This window comes from Camelus ferus, chromosome 36 (assembly GCF_009834535.1).
Source record: "Camelus ferus isolate YT-003-E chromosome 36, BCGSAC_Cfer_1.0, whole genome shotgun sequence".
NCBI classification, from domain to species: Eukaryota; Metazoa; Chordata; class Mammalia; order Artiodactyla; family Camelidae; genus Camelus; species Camelus ferus.
Genome location: NC_045731.1, coordinates 28,109,038 through 28,130,908, shown reverse-complemented (window position 1 = coordinate 28,130,908; position 21,871 = coordinate 28,109,038). Strand labels below are relative to the sequence as shown.

Here is a 21,871-nt window from a genome sequence, read left to right as displayed (position 1 = left end):
ACTCCCAATTTATCCCTTCCCACCCCCTTTCCCTCTGGTAACTGTAAGTTTGTTTTCTAGGTCTCTGAGTTTTTCTGTTTTGTAAATAAGTTCATTTGTCTTTCTTTTTTTTTTTAAGATTCCACATATATGCAATACCACATGGTTTTTTTTTGTTTTTGCTTTTGTTTTTTCTTTCTGGCTTATTAGAATGACAGTGTCTAGGGCTATCCATGTTGCTGCAAATGGGATTATTTTATTATTTTTTATGGCTGAGTAGTATGCCATTGTATAGAGATAAGATAACTTCTTTATCCAGTTTTCTTCTGATGAACATTTAGATTGTTTCCTTGTCTTGGCTATTGTATGTAGTAATGCTGTGAACTTTGGGGTGCATGTGTTGTTTCAAATTAAAGTTCCCTCTGGATATATGCCCGGGAGTGGGATTGCTGAATCATAGGGTAAGTCTATTTTTAGTTTTTTGAGGAATCTCTGTAGTTTTCCATAATGGCTGTACCAAACTGCATTCCCACCAGCAGTGTAGAAGGGTTCCCTTTTCCCTACACCCTCTTCAGCTTTATTGTTTGTGGACTTTTGAATGATGGCCATTCTTACGGTGTGAGGTGATACCTCATTGTAGTTTTGATTTGCATTTCTCTGATGATTTGCAATATTGAGCATTTTTCATGTCTCTGTTGGCCGTTTATATGTCTTCATTTGAAGAATTGCTTGTTAGGTCTTCTGCCCATTTTTGGACTGGATTTTTTTTTCTTTTTTTCTTTTCTTTTTTTCTTTTTATTAAGCTGTATCAGCTGTTTATATATTCTGGAAATGAAGCCCTTGTCAGTCTCATCTTCTGCAAGAATTTTCTCCCATTCTGTAGGTTGTCTTTCTGTTTTGCTTATGGTTTCCTTTGCTGTGCAAAAGCTTCTAAGTTTAATTAGGTCCCGTTTGTTTATTTTTGCTTTTATTTCTATTGCCTGGGTAGACCACCCTAGGAGACCATTGCTAAGTTTTATGTCAGAGAATGTTTTGCCTGTGTTTTCTTCTAGTAGGTTTATAGTGTCTTGTCTTATGTTTAAGTCTTTAAGTCGTTTTGAGTTTATTTTTGTGTATTCTGTGAAGGGAGTATTCTAAGTTCATTAATTTACATGAAACTGTAAATAGGACATACTTTGACTAATAACTGTCTGTCCTTTTTCAGCATTGTCTGCTTATCAGAGATACTACAGTTTACAATCTGACTACTGGAAGGTTAGTATGCATTTGAATACCAATTTTGTTTCCTTATTTTGGGGCAAACTGTGTGAAGTACTAATCTAAATAGGGTACATGGAAAGGGGGAATAGTATCTTGTGCCAGCTATTTTGTGTGAAATATGTTGTTCTTTGTATTTTTCTAATTATAAAGAGATTCTAAGTATGGTATTTTAATAACAAATAAAATCAAGTGTAAAAATATTATTCCCTTTTTAAGTTTGTTGTAAATAAATGAAGGATGGATGATGGTGATTCTGAATTTGAGTGAGTCAGGCATAAGGCTAAGGAGCATTCCCTCTTTATACAGTTTCTTTATGATTGGAACTCTGGGGAGGATTGAAACCATCCATTTGATAAAATCTATCTAATAAAAATGGTATAAGGATTAATTATCCACTGTGATATCTCAGTTTTAGCAGTAAAGTTAAACTAGCAGATTAATTTTTAAAAGCATGTATACTCTCAAGCATGTTACAAGTAGCTAAATAGATTGCTTTCAATAGTGTGTATTATTATTCTGTCCCACAAAACAGATTTATCCCGTAATAGGATATAACCCATAATATCACTTTTATATATAACTGTTATGAAGTTTAGTTATAGATAGTGTTGTGTTATCTTCAGGGGAAATTTTAGGTTACCTAAAGACTTTGAAAACCCATCTGTTGATTCCTAATGTAAGTAAAAGGGTTGCTGGCTTTTACGAAGTACTCAAGAGTGGAAGGAAACAAAGATGAAGGTTGACTTAATATAAAAATATTTTGTTAAGTTATTTAGATTTAATGTTACTATTAATTTTGTTTTGGTAGCATTATAAAAATATATTTCAACTGTCATAGAATGCCCCATTTGAAGGATATGATTTAATGATTTTTATATTTTCCAAGTTGTGTATCCTTTATTACAGTTTCAGAATATTTTAAATATTTTTATCATATGAAATTGAGACTGTATATTCTTTCTTCCGATCCCCCATGACCCCTGTCCTAAGCAAGTGTTAATTTACTTCGTATTTCTATATATTTGCTTAGACTGGACTGATTTTTTTCACTTGTTTAATGTTTTCAAGGTTCATCTCTGCTATAGCATGCATTAATGGTTCTTCATTCCTCTTAACAGCTATAATTTACAGTTTATATCATTTTGTTTTTTCCATTATTGTTTGATAAAGATTTACTGTCTGTCCTCATTGACTATAATGAATCATGCTGCTTTGAATATTTGTATACATGTTTTTTTTTTTTGAAGACATATTTTCATTTTTTCCAGAAATACACCTTGGAGTTGAATTTGGTGGGCTGTTAACTTCTTGATGGTCTGTTAGACAAATTTCTAAAGTGATTGAACCATGCTGCATTCTGACACTCAGTGTATAAAAACCACATTTTCTCCATAAGCTTGCCAACACTTGTTCTGTGTTTACAAAATTTCACTGTCCAAATACGTATAAAGTGGTTTCTCACTTCAGACTTCATCTGTATTGCCCTCACAACTAGCAACATTTGAACATCTTTTTGTTTGTTAATTGGACATCAGGTTTTGAGAAGTGTCTACTTAGATTCTTTATTCATTTTAAATTGAGTTGTTTTTATTATTAAGTTGTAGAGTTATTTACATATTTATGTATCTGGTTGGTTTACTGATGTTTTCCCCCATTCTCTGGATTGTCTTTTCACATTTAATAGAATTCTTTGAATCTTTGAAGTTTTGAGTTAAGAATTCTCATATATTTTGTTGTTGTTATATTTTTTTGTGCCATATATTCAGTACCAATCCAAGTCCTAACGATCCCATTTTTTCTTTTAAAGCTTTCATAGTTTTAGCTCTTACTTTTAGATCCTTGATCATTTTGAATTAATTTTTATATATGGTGTGAGGTAAGATTTCAACTTTATTCTTTGGCATGTGGCTCTTTAATTGTCCCAGCACTATCTGTTAAGTAGAAAATTCTTTCCCCAACTAAATGGTCTTGACACCACTGTCACAGGTCTCTTGCCCATAAATATGTGGGTTTATTTCTAGACTTTTGGTTTTGTTCTGTTGCTCTTTTATGTCTGTTTCTGTGTTGGTACCTCAGTTTACATCCTTTTTCTTTCAGACTGCCTGTATTTTTGAATCTTACCCATTTTGCCTTGTAGACAAAATAGTTGAATTATATTTTGTAAGTAGAATTACTTTTATAATTTCACTTTATTTTTAAATGTTCATTCCAACTGTGTAGATCATAGTGGATTTTTATGTATAGATTTTGTATATTTCAACCTTGCTGAATTCATCTATCAGTTCTAATAATTTTTTGTGGGTTCTTTTCCATTTCTTAATATAAGATCACGTCATCTTCAAATTGTTTTACTACTACTTTTCCAGTCTGGATCCCTTTTGTTTGTGTTTTCCCTTCCATCTTTTCCTCTTTGTCAAAATTGTCCTAATTTAAACATCTAGTAAAATGTTAAGTAAAGTTGAAATGTTAAGAGCAGATATTCTTGTCCTGTTTCTAATTTGAGGGTTTTGGAAAACATTCTTTTTTTTAACTGTCAAGTATGATGTTACGTGAGGTTTCTTTCATAGCTATCTTTTTAAAGTTGAAGAAGTTTTTTCTAGTTATATTTAGTTTTGTTTTTTTTTCCATTATGAAAAGGTGATATGTTTGGTCAGATTTTCTTTTTGTGTCTGTTGAGTTTGTGATTGCTGGTTTGACTCATTGGTTATTCAGGAATGTGTTGTTTAATTTCCGTATCATTTTAGAATTTTTATTTTATTTTCTTCAAAGAACATACTTCATGTTATTTCAGTTCTTCTTTATTCGGATTTATTTTCCAGCATAACATTTGTTCTGTCTTGAATGTTTCTTATGCCAAAGAGAAATACATATTCTGTTTTGTCTGAAGTGGTCTCTCAAATTTATTGAGTATGTATTTTGGTTTTCTCTTGTTGGGTGCGTATATCTTTATAATTAGTATGTATATTTTTTCTATACATGTTTTATGTATTTTTGATGAATAAGTCATTTAATTTTTGTTCCAAATTTATGCAATATAATCAACACAAAATTGTTTAAGTTTGAAGTATACATATAGCACTATGTGTTTAAGGTGTACAGTGTGTTGATTTGATACAACTATACACAAAACTGTATACACTGACATTGTATTACATTGTAGTTTTAGCAAATTCATCCATCATGTCACAAAATGACCATTCTTTTCTTTTTTTTTCTTGAACACATTTAGAATTTACCATCTATGCAGCTTTCAAATATGTAATACAGAGATTGATCCCCTTTTTGTCCTGCTTTGATCTCTAGTAACATTCTTTTGATTCTGAGGTATTTTGTTTGATATTGTAGCCATTCCAGAATTTTTATATTGTTTTCATGATATATTGGTTTTTATCTTTTTATTTACATTCTGTGTCTTTGAATCTAAAGTATGCCTGCTTAAGATAATATACAGTTGGATCTTTTAATTTTATCCAGTCTGATAAATTTGTGCATTCTGATTGTTAATGCAGTTGTTTTAATGTTATTATTTATATATTGGATTTACATCTGCCATTTTCCTTTTTTTATGTCTTTTACCTCTATTTCTGCTTTATTGCATGAAGCAAATTTTTAAAATGAAATTTAATTTCTTCAAGCTTTTCATTATGTATTTTTTTTTCATTATGTATTTTTGAGTTATTTCCTTACTGGGTTGCTCTAGTGCCTACGATATGCATATCAAATTATATGAATTTACTTAGATTTATACTAATATAACTCCTATGAGATAGAGAAATGTTACTCTTAAATACTTCTGTGCTCTTGTGCCTCTTCTGTTTGTTGCGGCTTCAACAATTACAGTGTTATGTATATTATGTACATTGGTTTAATACTATGTAATTTGTTGAGTTCTGAGAAAGAAAAAATTATGTGTTTAGCTGTTTTAACTTCCCATTTCTGTTTTTCTTCACTTGTTCTTGTATGTTTGATTTACCATCTAGAATTCTTTTTTTCAGTCCACTATAACTTTACTCCTATTTAACTCATTTGTTCTGTCATTAATAATAAATTACATTACTATATATACAGTTATATGGAGTGTACTTATACAATTGTTTTTTTAATGAGAAAAAAAAAGAGGAAGGAAAAGAAATATGCAGTGTGCTGTTTTCCATACCTGCATAATTATTTGTCTTCCTCTCTCTTTCTCTTTTTTTTTTTTCCCCACTTTGAAATGCTGACATGGGCACCTGTTACAAACCTGAAGAACTTTTTAAGAATTTGTTGTAAGATTTGTTGTAAGGTTTAATGTTGTAAGGTGTGTGTATTTGCAGTGAATTCTGTCTCTTTTTATAATCTGCAATTTTTTTTTTTTTTTTTTTAGCTTTTACTGTTCTAAGATGCCTCTGCTAGGATGGAAGATTCTTGGTTGGGCAGTTTTTTGTTTTGTTTGATTTTCAGAGCACTTTGATTATGTTATCCCACTGCCTTTTGACAATCATAGTATCTGAGGGAAAATCAAGCATTTGTTTTGGTGTTTTTTAGTATTGTTTTGTTTTGTTTTTTCTCTTGCTGCCTTCAGGATTTTCTCCTTGTCTTTGATCTTCAGCCTTTTTTAGTATAATGTGTCTCTGAGTCTCATTTTGTTTATCCTACTTAAGTTTACTGATGTACAAATTAAAGTTTTCTTTGAAATTTTTAAGTTTTCTAGGAAATTTTCAGCCATTTACTTTTGAAATGTTTTTTCTTTGTCTTTTCTCTATTCTGGAATTCCTATCTCACATGCTTTGGTACTTTTAATGGCATAACACAGGTTCTTTCCCCACGCACATGACAAAATTGCTATGGAGGCAGAGACTTATCATCCTCTGAATCGTTGACCAGTATGTGGCAGTGTTTTTCTAATAGCCAGCAGTCATGGTCATGGATTGAGTTGTCAGAAACTGGAAATGGAAGTGGCACCTCTGACTATTAATTACCCTTGTGACCCAATAGCAACAGTTTTGATTTTGTACCCAAATCTTAATTCCAGAATGACTTACAGGTCTGAATTATAGAGGAAGGAATGCTTCTACAAGGAGAGAGAATAATAATTCCCTTGTGAGGACAGTAAGATTGTCAAGTTTTTCCCCCCATGCCTGTGAATCAGCAAACAAGCAGGGAAGTTGTGCTGGGTGCATTTTTTTATCTCAAAGGATGTGAATTTAGGGGAAAAACACTGTTTTCCAGTGTTACTGCAAAAAGGGAAGGGATTCTTAATAGAGAATCAGGGTCAATTCTGAATACAGCCTGGTCATACACAAATATATAGCTAAGGAGCTCTATAAGAGTCAGCATTTGGAAAATTATTAAAGGAAACAACAAGGCATTTTGGGCTAAGGTATTCTGAGCAAGGATTGATTAGACATCACCTAGTAGATAGTGGAGTATGAGAAACCCCATTAGGTATTGCAGGCTTTCACATATGCAGGATGAGGCACTCTTGCTAAAACCTACTTAGCATGGTTCTTGCTAAGGATTTTAGAAGTAATGTGCAGATGTGCTTAGGAACAGCTTCAGGAATCTAAACTTTGATTGAGTATAGAGTCTTTGTCAGTTGTGCCTGGTTGTTCAAAGGAATGAAGAGACACTCATTTTTATTAGCACAACATCAAGTCATTTCTTTCTTTGTAGTCTTCTGTACATTTGGTATGAGCTGAATTATCTGTTGAGACTTGGTGGTAGAAGTTACATTGTATAGTACCAGACAGTAAGCCCTTAAAGAAGGGGGTAGTTTCTATGAAAATGACAGAAAAACAGACAATAAATGTTAAAAACCTGGTTTCTGATTCCAGAGGTCAGTCAACATTTGTAGATATTGGGCTCAAAGTGTCATTAGATGCTAGAGTGTGGAGAACAGAGCAAATAAGTAAAATTACTGGTTTGAATTGGAATTGATAAGGCGAACTTCTTGAGTGCTACAGACAGGAGCAGGCACAAAGTTTGTTCATTCATAATCTGTTATGGTGATTTTCTTGATGTTATGTCATTTTATGTCACTTCAGCTTTCAGGACTCCAGGAAAAGGTCTGACTTAGTTCTCAATGATTCCAAGTCAGAATGGAGAAAAATTGGAAACACTAATTTAGAGAATTGTAGTCAGATACTGGGAATTCAGTATTTGTAAAGGACTGCCAAATATACAGGGTAGAATCCAAAAGGTTACATTGTAAACATATTTTTTCCTCATAGTCACCACCTGTTTTATCAAAGTCAGACTAATTTGTTTGCAGAATAAGTATTTTAATTAAATTTTACCTGATTACTTACATACAGTTGGCATGAATAGTTGTTGGTCACAGAAGTCTTTTGAATTTGCTTCCTGAAACTTTTGATAAGGAATCTCAGGTTAGACTTTTAAAAGCCTCTCCAAGTGTAGGAACTCAAGGTAAGAACTCATAACATTTTGCCCGATATAGAGATTTGGTTGAACTCCTTTTTTGGTGTTCTCCAAAATATCCTAAAGTTCCTGGGCCTGCCAGGAAGTGACCTTCCTTTATTTCTCCTTAAGTTATGAAATCTTAATTAGCCAGGTTCAGATCAGTTTTTTCAAAGGTGCAGTGTAAATAAATATTGTCTCATTAGTTCCTTAAAGCTCTTGGGTCATATGTGATTCAATGCACATCATTCTCAGACATTCCAGTCAAAGCCCTGATGTTATAATCAGTGTTTTCTGTCTCATGAGGAGAAAAGATTGTTTTTGAACTTATGCAAATAATTATATTCCTATAAAAATAAGCATTCTAACAAAGAGTTTTCAAATTATAAAAGATAAGATAGGGAGAAAAAGTAATTATATATATCTTTGTTCACAGAGGATTACTTTACTAATTTGCTTTATAAGTTACACAAACCTTAAGAGAAAAAAGTTTCCTTATATCTTGAATACAAACACCAACAAGGTTTCAAATAAGTTCATCAAAATGGTCATGGTCTGCATCAATTTATTCAAAATCATGAAAGTAATTCTTGTTCTGCTTTTTCTTGGGTTAGCAGACACCAATATCTTCTTCCTTACTTCTGGAAATTCTACTCAAACTTGAGGCGTGATCTCCAAATTATTTCTACAATGCCACCATGAAGGATTCTTCCTTGTGTCTGATTATAAACACTTTTCAGAGAAGAATGAAAGTGAAATGATAGCTGTCTGTGACTTAAAGTGGACTTGGTTAAAGTTGTCATTAGAATTCATTTGATAAGAAAAATCAGTTATTTCTATGGCATATATAATATTTTAAGATAATAATTGGACAATAAGGGCATGGGCCAATTTCTGTGAACTTCATATGATTCATGGAATACTTGTATAGTAATCCTCCCAGTGGATAGAACTTTGAACAGCGCACCTGATTGTACACTTTCCTTGGATGTGTAATTATATAACTATTCTTCGGCTGTGTCCAGTGATTTGGCTGGATGGTTAGGAACTTGAAAGGAACATGATTAAAAACTTCACAAGGAAATTTGGGGAAGAGGTATTTCTATCTCTGAATGCAAAGCATAAAGGTATTTGTATTCCATGTGAGATACTCACCAAAGGATGGCCTCAGCTGAGGATCATTTTAATAATCAGTTGGATAGAATGATGATGTGAATAACAGTTATCCTCTCTCCCTTGCTAACCCTGTCATCACACAGCGGGCTAGTGAGTAATAATATAGACACAGTGGCAGGATAGAGGCTAAGCATAGTATCAACAACATGGATTCTATTCACCAAGGCTGTTCTGGCTATGGCTGCCACTGAATATCAAGTTTGGGAGTACCAGAGATCACCTGTGAGTCCCCCATATGGCACCACTTTCTGCGGAGATCAGCAAGCTAGCTGGTGTTAAATTGATTACATTGGACAGTTTCCACAATGGAAGAGACAGTATTTTATTATTACTGGAATAGATTCTTATTCTACATATGGGTTTGCTTTTCCTACATTCATGGGTACAGGGAGTGCTTTATCCAACATCATAGTATTCCATCAAGCATTGTTCCATCAGAGAACTCACTGCATAGGTAATAAATTGTGGCAGTGTCCAAAATCATGGAATTCACTGGTCGTACTATTTTCCCCTGTGTCCTGCAATAGCTGGCTTGATATTTTGGTGGAATGATCTTTAAGGACTTATTTGTATTGCCCACTAGTTAATAGTACCTTGTAGAGCTAGGTAGGGCAAGGTTCTCCAGAAGGCTATATACACTCCGAATCAGTGTCTAATATGTGGTGCTATTCACCCATTATCAGGAAATGTGTCATCAATCATGGGAGTGGCACCACTCTGTTTCCCAGTTTCATTGAGATATAATTGACATATAGCATCTTGTAAAAGTTTAAGATGTGCCGCATAATGATTTGATCTTCATACATGTAGGTAGGTAGGTAGATAGATTAATTGATAGAGAAATGACTAATGTAATAAATGTAGTTCACATCCATCACCTCATATGGCTACAGATTTCTCTGTGAGAATTTTTAACATCTAATTTTTTAGTAACTTTCAGATATATAATATAGTATTATTGATTATAGGCATTATATCCCCAGAATGTATTTATTTTATTAATGGAAGTTTGTACCCTTGGACTGTCTTCACCCAGTTACTTCCCCTCTCCTCTGACAAACCCCAACCAGTCTGTTCTCTGTTTCAGTGAACTTGTTTTTTTTAAAAATTCCACCTATAAGTAAGATAATACAATGTGTATCTTTTTCTGTCTGAATTGTTTTACTTAGCATAATGCTCTCAATGTCCATCCATGTTGTAGCAAATAGGAGGATTTTCTTCCTTTTTTATGGCAGAATAATACTCAATTTGTATGTGGGGGTGAGATTTGGGTGGTGTGTGTGTGTATGTGTGACTGAGTGTGTGATTCTCTTCATCTATCCATGGACAGTGAGGTTGTTTCAATATCTTGGCTATTGTAAATGGTGCTGTAATGAAAAGTTGGGTGGCAGATATTTTCTCTGGTAGTCATTTTCCTTTAAATATAACTTCAGAAGTGGAATATCTGGTCATTTAGTAGTTTTGTTTTGTTTTTAATTTTTTGAGGATCTTCAGTGCTATTTACCATAGTGGTTATACTAACATTCACAGCAACAATGTACAAGGATTTCCTTTTATCCATATTCTTATTGATATTTATCTCTTTCCTGTTTTGTAGTAGTCATTGTAACAGCTCTGGGGTCATCTCTCATTGTGTTTTTGGCATTTCCTTAGTAAATAGTAATATTGAGTATCTTTTTTCATATCCCTCTTTTTCATTTGACTTCTTTATAAACATATCTAATTAGATTCTTTGGTTATTTTTAAATTGGATTATTTGGGAATTTTTTTACTGTTGAGTGTATGAGTTCCTTGTTCGTTTTGGATAGTAACCTCTTATGTGTAGTTTGCAAATATTTTTTCTGAATCCATATGTTCCCTTTTTATTTTGTGGATCATTTCTTCTGTTGTGCAGAGTTTTTTTTTTTGCTTGTGTTTTAAGTGTCATATCCAAAATATCACTGCCAAGACTACTGTCAGGGAAGTTCCTCCTTTGTTTTCATTTAGAAGTTTTATAGTTTCAGATGTTTCTTTTAAATTTTCTATCTGTTTTGAGCTTTTCTTTGTGAATGATGTGAAGATAGTTTTATGGTTTCTTAGTTTTGCGTGTAAACTCCAGCTTTCTTAGAACTATTTATTTAAAAAATAATGTCTTCTCTCATTTGAGGATTGATGGCTCCCTTATCAAAAATTACCTGATTGTATATGCATAGGTTTATTCGTGGACTCTTAATTGTCTTTTGTTGTTCTATACATATATATGTTTTTGTGCCATTATCTTGTTTTGATTACTGTGGTTTTGTAATATAGATTGAAATCAGGAAGGTTGATATCTCAAGGTTTTTTATTCTTTCTTTAGATTACTTTGGTGATTCAGCGTCTTTTGTGGTTTCACACAAATTCTATGTTTTTTTAATCAATGTAAAAAAAAATGCCACTAGAATCTTGGTAAGAATTGAAACAAATCTATAGATGGTTTTGAAGCATGGATATTTTAACAATACTAATTCTTATTTGTATGGAAATGGGTATCTTTCTGTTAATTTGTGTTTTCTTCAGTTTCTTTCATCAGATTTTTTATTTTTAGAGTATAGATCTTTCAGCTCCTTGGTTAAAGTTATTATAACGTTTTTCTGTTGTTCTTGATACTATTATGAATGAGATTGTTTTCTTTATAAGATGGTTACGTTATAAAACATAGTTGAAATTTGTAGTTGATTTTGTATGCTTTATTTTGCTGAATTTGTTGATTTACTTTCTTGGGGGCGACAGTGACGTATAGGATTTTCTGTATATAAGACGACATCATTTGCAGACAAGGACTGTTTTACCTCTTACTTTCTGATTTGCATGCCTTTTCTCTTACTTTTAAGTGCTCTGGTTAGGATTTCCAGTACTGTGTAGAATAGTTGTGGACTTTTTTCATTTACTTTACTTTTCTTTCTTTCTTTCTTTTTTGGCACCTCCAACTGCATAACTTCAAATGACTATCTTCTAGTTAACTGATTCTTGTGCTAGGTGGAGCCTGATGTTGAAGTTCTCTATTTAATTCTTCAGTTCAGACATTGTATTCTTCATTACTAGACTCTTTTTTAAAAATTCTACTTCTTTGTTGAATTTTTTATTTTGTTCATGTGTTGGTTTCCTAATTTCATTTAGTTTTCTCTCTGTGTATTCTCTTACAGTTTAATAAACTTCTATAAGATTATTCTGAATTCTTTGTCATACAGTTCATAGATCTCTATTTCTTTAGGTTCAGTTATTGAAGTTTTACTAGTTTCCTTTGGTGGTGTCAGTTTTACCCGATTCTTCATAATCTATGCCTTACATTTTTTGTTTTTCTGGACAGGGACAGTCCTTCACCAGTTAGCTCAGCTGAGGTTATAGAGTTTGGTTTATAGCCTTCCTAGGCAGATGAGGCTTGCTGTGAAGGTTTTTGGGTTTATGTTGAGCTATTGCCTAAGCTCCAAGATCAGAAGGTCTGTCACTATTTGTGAACTGTTGGATGGGAGCGCTCCCTTGGCTTTTCTGCAGATGTGTGGCTGTGGAATTGACTGTCTTGCTGCCTCGATCCTCTATTTAGGCCAATAATGTGAAATATGATACTATACTCAGCTTTTGGTTGGATCTGTGAATTTGCTTCCGTACATAATCAGAATTGTTGCATGGTTTCTTTGGCTGTTATGGCTTGATGAGTGGGCACCCTCCTCTGACAGAGTTGTCTGCTAAACTCCTTGGTCAGACAGAACTGCTTCATTGGTTATCCATATGAGCATAGCTTTTGGGTGTGTTCCATGCTCAGGTACCATTGTAAGTGGGTCTGTAGGATGAACAACACATCTTTTTAGGTGTTATGATTAGGCTTCCTGATCAGGTAAGACTGAAGGCTATCCTGAGCAGTAGATAAAACTATGGAAAAGCTTTTCTTCTCAGGCAGGACTGGTATACCTCACTGACTTGAAACTCAAGTCTGGCAGAACTATGCACCAAACCCTTTGGCCAGCTGAGTCCACCAGCTGCTCTTTTTAGTAGTACTCAGCCACTTGTTGACCCCTTTGCTTAAGTGGTATTGTAAGCAGTGTTGTAGGATGGGTTATACAGCTTCCCAGATTTTACAGTTGTGTTTCCTGATTAATTGGGGCTGGAGGATACAGTCAGCCATCCTGTGATAGCTTTGCCTAGAGTGTTAAAAAATGCTTCAAAGCTGGCGAGACTAATTGTTTGGGGTCCTGAATCAGATAGAACTGTACTGAGTTCACTGTTTAAATGTGGCTGCTGGCTTGGCTATGTAGGTAGACACACTGTCTGGGATCTCTACTTGGTAACCACTGCAAGGGGAAATTTGTGTGCCATTATCCAAGTGCTGGTTATTATAAGGCCTAGACCATTCTCAGTCACTTTCTGATTTCCAGTGACCAGGCACCACATATATTTTCCACCATCCCAATGAGGCGAGATTTCATTGGGCTGCTCTGGACAGGACTCACAATGCTGAGGGAGCTAGATGTCCACCTTGGACTCTTTTGCCTGCTCGAGAAACTATAGGCCCAGTAGATCCCTCTTGGTATATTGCTCCGCTGGCTTGGGAGAATGGTGATATAGTCAGAGTACAGCTCCTCTTAACTCTTTTAATATATCCTTTTGGTCTTTGAGGTTCAGGGAAGTGCTTCAGGCTTAACTACATGTTCTGGGGGTTTCAAAATGTTATACTGACATGAGTATTTGCTAGGTGATCTTCTAGTGAGGAAGACTGAAATCAGGAACAACGGGTGTTGCCATTTTGGTGATATCACCTCAGCACCACTTACTATTACCTCTAGTGATCTACTAGCACATTTTGATTTCCTTTCCTTACAATGTTACACTCTCCTTGGAAAGTTATGAGGTATTAGTTTCAAAGGGAGGAATGCTTACTCCAGTAGACACACCAATGATCCATTAAACTAAAAGTTGTAGTGCTTCTTGGCAATTTGGACTCTTCATGCCTCAATTTGAACCAACAGGCAAAGAAAGGAATTCCTTTGCTGGCTATGGTGACAGACAAGGGGAAATTGGACTACTTTTGCACAATGGACATAAGGTAGAGTATGTGTGTAATACATATATACAGAAAGTCCCTGAGGGCATCTCTTAGTATTACTGTGCTTTGTGATGAAGGTCAGTAGAAAACTACACAGTCCACATAGGGGTAGTAATGGCTTGGACCCTTCAGGGACTTTTTTAATGGACTCTATTATAAATTTTAGGTTTAATTGGCCACATTTGCTTTCTGGCATGTACTCTTTTTTTAATAAGCTTGTAAAAATGCAAAACCTATTTTTAGCTCTGCAACTGAACATAAAAAGACTGTGAACCTAATTTGAATGCTGCACCATTGTTTCCTTATCTGTGCTGCATTGTGAGTTTATCTACTCCAAATACACCATTTTTATTCCTTTTCAATGAAAAGTTACAAATATCCTTTTGGTGTCTTTCTCTTTTTCCGTAAGACGTTTGTTATTTTGTTTTAGAATAGGTCTGCTGCATATAGTACTGTGTGCCTCTTCAACAATTGTCTCTTTGTTTGCATGGTCCCAAGGGACACATAATTGTCAAAACTCTATTGTCTCTCAGAGCTAAGTGATTTGAGTCTGAAGTCTTGGGGCACTAGATATGTGTTCCAAACACTGCTGCTTTTGCTCCTCAGGGAGAATTGTAAGAGGAAAGTGAGGTGGGAGTGGAATTTATGGTGAGAGTGTGTCTTAGTCTTATCTATCCATTTTAATGTGGGTATTTTTTCAGTTGCCCAATGTGTAGGAGTAACTTGTTCCTGGATTTCAGTCAGAGAATTAATCTGTGTAGCTTTGTATGTATTGTGACCTGAGGAGTAGGAAGAGTCTGCATCCTTTTATCTCATCATCTTGGTGACATTTGGCCACATTTTTTTCATTACTCTGAACACTTCATATAGGTTGATGATAATCACATGAAACTGTAACTTCTTAACTAGGATTTGTGATGAGCACTTTGACACAGAATTAAGCATACTTAGGAGATATTGGGGGTTCAGTTCCAGACCATTTCAATCAAGCAAATACTGAAATAAAGTGAATCACATGATTTTTTTGTTTGTTTCCTGGTGCTTAGAAAATGTTATGTTTAGACTGTACAGTACTCTTATTGAGTGTGTGCAATTGTATTATGTCTAAAAAAAACCCCAGTGTACTTACCATATTAAAAAAAATTCTTTGTTGCTGAAAAATACTATTATCTGAGCCTTCAGTGAGTCATAATCTCTGCTGGTGGAGGGTCCTGCCTTGATGTTGATGGCTCTTGACTGATCAGGGCGATGCTTGCTGAAGGTTGGGGTGGCTGTGGCAGTTTCTTAGAGTAAGTCCACAGCGAAGTTTGCCACACTGATTGACTTCCATTGACAAGTAATTTCTCTGTAGTATGCAGCGCTCTTTGATAGCATTTTACCCATAACAGAACTTCTTTCAAAATTGGAGTCAGTTCTCTCAAACTCTACTACTGCTTCATCAACTAAGTTTTTGTAGTATTTTAAATACTTTTTTGTCTTTTCAACAATCTTTGCAGCATTTTCACCAGTTGTAGTCATCTCAGGAAACAACTTTTCTTTGCTTCTCCAGGAGGAACAACTCCACATTTGTTAGAAGTTTTATCATGAACTATGACAGTTCAGTCACATCTTCAGGCTCTACTTCTAAATCTGATTCTCTTGCTTTTCTTCCACATCTGCCATTATTTCCTGAACTGAACCCCTTGAATTCTACATCCATGAGGGTTGGAATGAAATTCTTTCGACTCCTGTTAATATTCATGTTTTGAGCTTTTTCTACAAGTCATGAATGTTGTCTATGGCATCTGGAAAATTTCTCCTATTCTGTAGAATGTCTTTTCATGTTGTTAATTATTTATTTTGCTGTGTAGAAACTTTCAAGTTTGACTTGCTAATTTTTGCTTTTGCTTCTTGTGCTTTTTGTGTCATATCAAAAAAATTACTGCCTAGTGTCAAGGAGCTTTTTTCCTATATTTTTTTCTAGGATGTTTTATGATGTCAGCCATTAATGTTTAAACCTTTGATCCATTTTGATCCATTTTTAGTTAATTTTTGTGAGTGGTTTGAGATAGGAATCTAATTTTATTGCTTTGCATGTGTTTGTCCATTTTCCTTAATATCACTTATTTTGGGTATATATATATGTATTGAAGTATAATCAGTTTACAATGTGTCAATTTCTGAGGTACAGCACAACACTTTAGTCATACATGAACATATGTGTATTCATTTTCATATTCTTTTTCACCATAAGTTCCTACAAGACATTTAATATAGTTCCCAATATCACTTTTGAAGAGATGAAGAGTCTCTTAACAGTTGGGTGTCCTGACTCCCTTGTCAAATATCAGTTGACCATAAAGATGGGGGTTTAATTCTGTGCTCTCTATTCTGTTCCATTGGTATCTGTCAGCATTTTTACACCTAAAATACTAATTTTATTACTATAGTTTCATAGTATAGTTTGAAACCAGGAAGTGTGATACCTTCAGCTTTGTTCTTTTTTTTTTGGATTGCTTTGACTGGTTGGCTCTTTGTGGTTTCAGACAAATTTGGGGTTTTTTAAGAATTGTTTTCATTGTGGGCTTGATTAAAAGAAACTGAAAATATTTCTCTGAATTGTTTGGCTTCTCTGTATTACCTGTTGACTCATAAAATTATTGGTTTTTCTTTTAAGCATATTGTAAGATAGAATTTTTCGAACTGAAGAACATCTTATGTGTTTCTAGCTAGTAACATATACGTAGACAGAAACATTTTTAAATGGCTTTTTTTTTTTTTAAACAGAATGCTACCTTTTTATATGGCCTTGGTTTGGTTTACTTTTACTACAACGCGTTTCAGTGGTAAGTTGTCTTGTACCAGATATTTATCCACTTTGTATGTGTATGACAAACACAGAAAATATTTTACTGTCAGTAAATTCTCATCATTAGTAGCATATTTACATTTGTAAGCTTCATATCAAGTTCAGCCCTAATTTCCTCCACTCACTCAGCATACTTGTTAACACCCTGTAATGGCCCATAACTAGTAATTTGACTTATAAACACTCATGTCCTACAGTAGAAATAATGATACCTCCTTCAGTATTGAGGATTATCCTTGATAGTGATACATAAAATTTTGTAAACTCTTTAAGTATAGGAAGTTTTTCTGTTCCTGTCCTTTTTTCTTCATTTAAGTCCTATGAGAATCCAGAGGAAGGTGAATAAGCTTACAACCAGTGTTTGCAACCATGTCCTGTGGGTCATTCTAGATACTTAATATAGAGTTCTTAAGTATGCATTGACCAGTGTTTGATATGGTTCCCCAAAGGTGAATGAGTATTCAACTTTTAGTTGTATGACTTTTCCTAATATTTTTCATACTCGTTGGCTTTTTGACACAATAATTATGCTGTGCTTAGGAGTACTATACTGTTAAGTAAGCTTGTAGCTTATAGAGGTTACAGTTTTTTGTTTGTTTTTTAAATGAACTGTGCAGTGCTTTGAGAGTTCTATACCTAAGTCACTTACCTTTTGTCGTGAATTTTATTTCAAACCAGTTGTGATTTAGGACAGTTTTAAGATCTCTGTAAATTTCCTAAAAATCCTGTTCACAGAACTCACAATTCTGAACTTTTGAAACTAGAAAAGATGTTAAAAATAATTTTGTTCTCATTTTTAAATTTTGTTGATGGAGGAAGTAAGATATATTCATTTTATTTAGCACTACTTAACCATTTATTTAGTAATGGAAGCTGGCCTCATGTTCAGGACTCAAGTCTAAAAATTTAAAGCTAAAGGGAAAAAAAAGGCTCCCTCCTCGAAGTCAAATGGCTTTATTAGCCCCCAGAGCTCCCTCCACCCGCAACTCCCACCAGCCACTGGAGCTTTAGGACCAGTGAGGAGCATGGGTGGTCCAGTGCAAACTGCCAAGAGCTTTTTAAATTTTAAACAGTACTTTTACTTGCAGTGGGCTCATAGACAAGTGATCACTTACAAATTCGAAGAGGACAGGAAAGTAATGCCTTTAGAAATAAGGCTGTAAGTTATATTGAATGGAATAATTTATTGTTTGCCTTATGTCAAGATGGAAAAATAGATACTTAAAATCATTGCTTGTAGTTGTTATGCAAATAAATGCAACCATTTCAGCTAGCTGGAAAAAGTTTAGGTAAAATCCAATGTAAGTGTGAGAACAAAGGACTGTACACTTTAAGAGAGAAATGTGACTCAATTTGGAGAGTTTTCATTTAGTTATAACATATGAGTACCTTTAGATTGAAATTATAACATAAAATCAATAGGGAGATAAGTGCATACTATTCAGAATATTAATTGCTTAATTATGTGTGTGACAGTGTTAAGTTGGTTATATGAAAGATGGTTATAAATTTAAGTAACTCATCTTTAAATAATGTCTGTATGTTTCCCAAAGAAAACCTACCTTATAATATTTAATTTCATAATAGATGTATACATAACCATACAATTTTAGAAGTAGGAACTTAACCAACTTACTAAAGACATGGTGGTGTGTTGCTTTGTCCCAAATTATGGTATGACTGGTATCTGCATCTTTTTATAGTACAGGAAGAAATGACTTTGGAAATATTTATAATTCTAAATAGTGACCGTTAGGGTTTTTAGAGAATAGATTGAAATTCAAAATAGACTTTTTTCAGGAGAACGGTATAGCTCAAGTGGTAGAGCATATGCTCAGCACCCAAGAGGTCTGGGGTTCAATCCCCAGTTCCTCCTCCAAGTGGAATCAATGAAGAAACTGAATTACCTCCCCCTCATTTAAAAAAAAAAACACAAAGTAGACTTTTTTCTTTTCTTTTTGTCTCTTGTCATACTCATTTTTGAGGAAATAATTCATATATTCCAAGTACTTAAATATATTAAAAATAAAATCAGTATATCTGGATTTTCTCTATTGATAATAAAGACTTTTTAAAAAAGACAAAATTAGAATTAGGACAGACTAATGAAGGTTGAAGTAGATTTGAGAAGCCAGAAGCAGTTCCATAAACATGGGTCTTTGATTTATGTAGACCTGACATTTCATTGCTGTGGGGGCAAGAGTATTTTTTTCCACAGACTATTCTATAAAACAGGAATTCTATATGGAAGGAATAAATAATAGCCTTTATCTGTATCACATTATTCTCAAAAAAGGTTCCAAGCAGAATGTAAAGCAAAATGTGATAGACAAAAATAAGGCTTCCAACAGTAGATATATATGGAGCCTTATAGAACCAGGATTAACACTGCCATTTTAGAAGCTTTCCTACTGCCTTCTTCTCTGAGGTGTTTCAGAAAATTTTGAATGAGTTCTTTACATTGCAGATGTTATTAAATCTTTAAATATTCCTCAATAAATGAGGTAGTTGAGAAAAAAATTCCTTACTTTTCTAGTCTATTTCCTAGTCATAGTTTTTTATGAGATTGTCATTTCTTTAAAAAATTTTAGAATCATTATATTTTCTATACTTCTAAGGAAAATATCCTTAATATTAAGATCTTACAATTTCTCATGTCTATATCCTTCAAGGGCAATTAAAGCATTCCAAGAGGTGCTTTATGTTGATCCCAGTTTTTGTCGAGCCAAGGAAATTCATTTACGACTTGGGCTTATGTTCAAAGTGAATACAGACTACGAATCTAGTTTAAAGGTAGGTGGTTAGTATTTTTCCTAGATACACACTTTTCATTTGTGTGTCTTTCTGGTATGTGTGTTGTTCAATGTTAAAAGTATTGAGAAATGTTGGAATTTATCTCACTGCTGTTAAAAATTGATGAATTTAGGATATGAACTAAAGGTGAAGAAGAGTTAGATTTCAGGGTATTAAGTAGATATGGTGCTAAGATTTGCTGGATAACTTCTTGGTTTTGTTTTTATTTTGTCTTTTAACAAAATATTGGTACTGATGTGTGTGTTCAGGAGAAGTGGAGGTTTATTTTATATGAGTATGTAAAACACTCCTCTTATGTGTTACTGGCCACTGTAGAGATGAAGAATTGGTTAGTGATGCTGTACCTGTGATCAAATCATTGACACTCCTATAGATCTCATTAGAAATTGGCCCACTTTTAGTAGCAGGACTGTGTCATAGCAGAATTATATAATAGATTTGTTCTCTATTAGGGCTTGTTGACTACGGGTTAGTGAATATAAACATCATTGGGAAAAAATGGTACATTATTGTTAAATACTTTAATTCTAATAGAAATTTGCCTTGTCAGTACTTAACATTTTTTGGAGTTCCTGGTTTGTGCTGTCATTTAAGTTTTCCAAGGGTTTTTAATGGGACTAGGGATTCCCTGCATAACAAAAATACTGCTTTTTGAAGAAATTCAGAGAAAATTTGAGAAAAATGAATGGTTTTGTGAAATTGTAACTATTTGGAATGTTTGCTGTTTTTCTCATACGTATTTTGTAGTTTCTTGACTACAAAGGTCATATGCACATGTATTTATGTGTGACTTATTCTGAACTCAGTAACATGGAAAATGCTAAATAAAGGGCACTTTTATAATAAAAGGGCTGGTAACTGACTAAAACTAAGGTTAGTCAGGTGGATCTCCTTGGTTATATCACCTAACTCCAGTATTATACTCATAGACTCATTTCATGGAGAACAAAACCCTGAAATTGTGTGAGTGAATTCCCCTGGTTGGCAATACTCCATGCATGTAATTAAACACCATTTTGGGTAGAATTAAGTGCTATCCACACGACTGCAATGGGAGAGGACAAATGAACTTCTACATAAAATTCAAATCTGCAGTCTTTCACTGTAATAAACCATAAGCGTAAAAAAAACTGTTTTCTGTATTCACTGACCTCTGGGGGGAACTGTGATCACTTCAGTGTTAGTCAGTTACCAGCCCCTTCAGACATCAAACTGATACCATGTATTAAACCCCCATGATAAGTAATATTGTTAGCATAACTATCTCAATAACTTAAGCCCCAGATACACAAAGACACACTTGTAAGGCAGGGTATTCTGAAGGTTTAGAGGTTCTCTCAGGAGTTGGTCAAGGGTAGACCTTGTTTTAATGTGCAAAGTTACAATAACCCTGTAGAGTTAATGCCTTACTGCTCTCTGTACCTTAATTCAGTTCCTTAAGTCTTTCAGATTTTTAAGTATTAAATTCCTCAAATTGTTTATACAGTTTTTTGGTTTGTACAAGAGTGCTACTGATGGTACACAGATATTCAACCAAGAACATCAAATGCCATTGCAAACAGACTGTAAAGAATTTAGATCACACACTGGCCAGAGATAAAAGTAGGTGAGGAATAAGTCAATGGTAATATACTTGATACAGAGAATGGATTGGTTTATTCAGTTTCCTGTTTAGATTAGAATAGAGTTTCTCAAATTGTACCATATACGAGTGGATTTAAAATGTAAGTAAGTACAGCACTGGCAGTTTTTAGATTTTAACACCTCCTTTCATATATACGTTCACGGTGTATAAAAGCCTATCAAAAATGCTAACATTGTACAGCAGAAAATAAGTTAAATATGGTATAATTTTTTCATAGCATGTTTGTTATCCTATAGCAGTATTTGTGGTTGCAGTTCACAGTCTGTTCTCTGGAAATACATTGGAGGGCAAAAGAAAAGAGCAAAAAATAATTTTTTCCTCATAAATATGTAATGTGTATATTAAATTATGGAGAAAAGATTAACTGAATAGTAACACTTTATATAATAACATTTAGCAAACATTTTTTAAGTATGTGTAGTTTTCGGTTTCTGTGTCCTTTTTCCCTTTATTTTAAACTTTGGACAACTTTCTAATTTCATTTCTATGAAAACAAAAGGAATATTAGGATGTTTTTGACATCAGTCTTTTATTGTTGACATAAAGTTGATTTAAATATTATATTAGTTTCAGCTCTATAGCATAGTCATTTAGTATTTTTAGAGATTATACTCCATTAAACATTGTTACAAGATAATGGTTGTAATTCCTTGCTATATTATACATCCTTGTTGCTTTTTTCTCTGTTAAATAG

At 33.7% G+C, this 21,871-nt stretch overlaps 1 protein-coding gene across 1 annotated transcript in view; it reads left to right on the top strand.

Moving 5' to 3' along the window:
• The window catches only part of LOC102504920 (histone demethylase UTY), a 50,368-nt gene that overhangs the window by 21,094 nt on the left and 7,403 nt on the right, over positions 1 to 21,871 (top strand). The window contains exons 4-6 of the mRNA XM_032474179.1: positions 1,184 to 1,233; positions 16,637 to 16,695; positions 19,391 to 19,511. Coding sequence (XP_032330070.1) covers positions 1,184 to 1,233; positions 16,637 to 16,695; positions 19,391 to 19,511 — 230 coding nt within the window. The remainder of the gene's footprint in view (positions 1 to 1,183; positions 1,234 to 16,636; positions 16,696 to 19,390; positions 19,512 to 21,871) is intronic.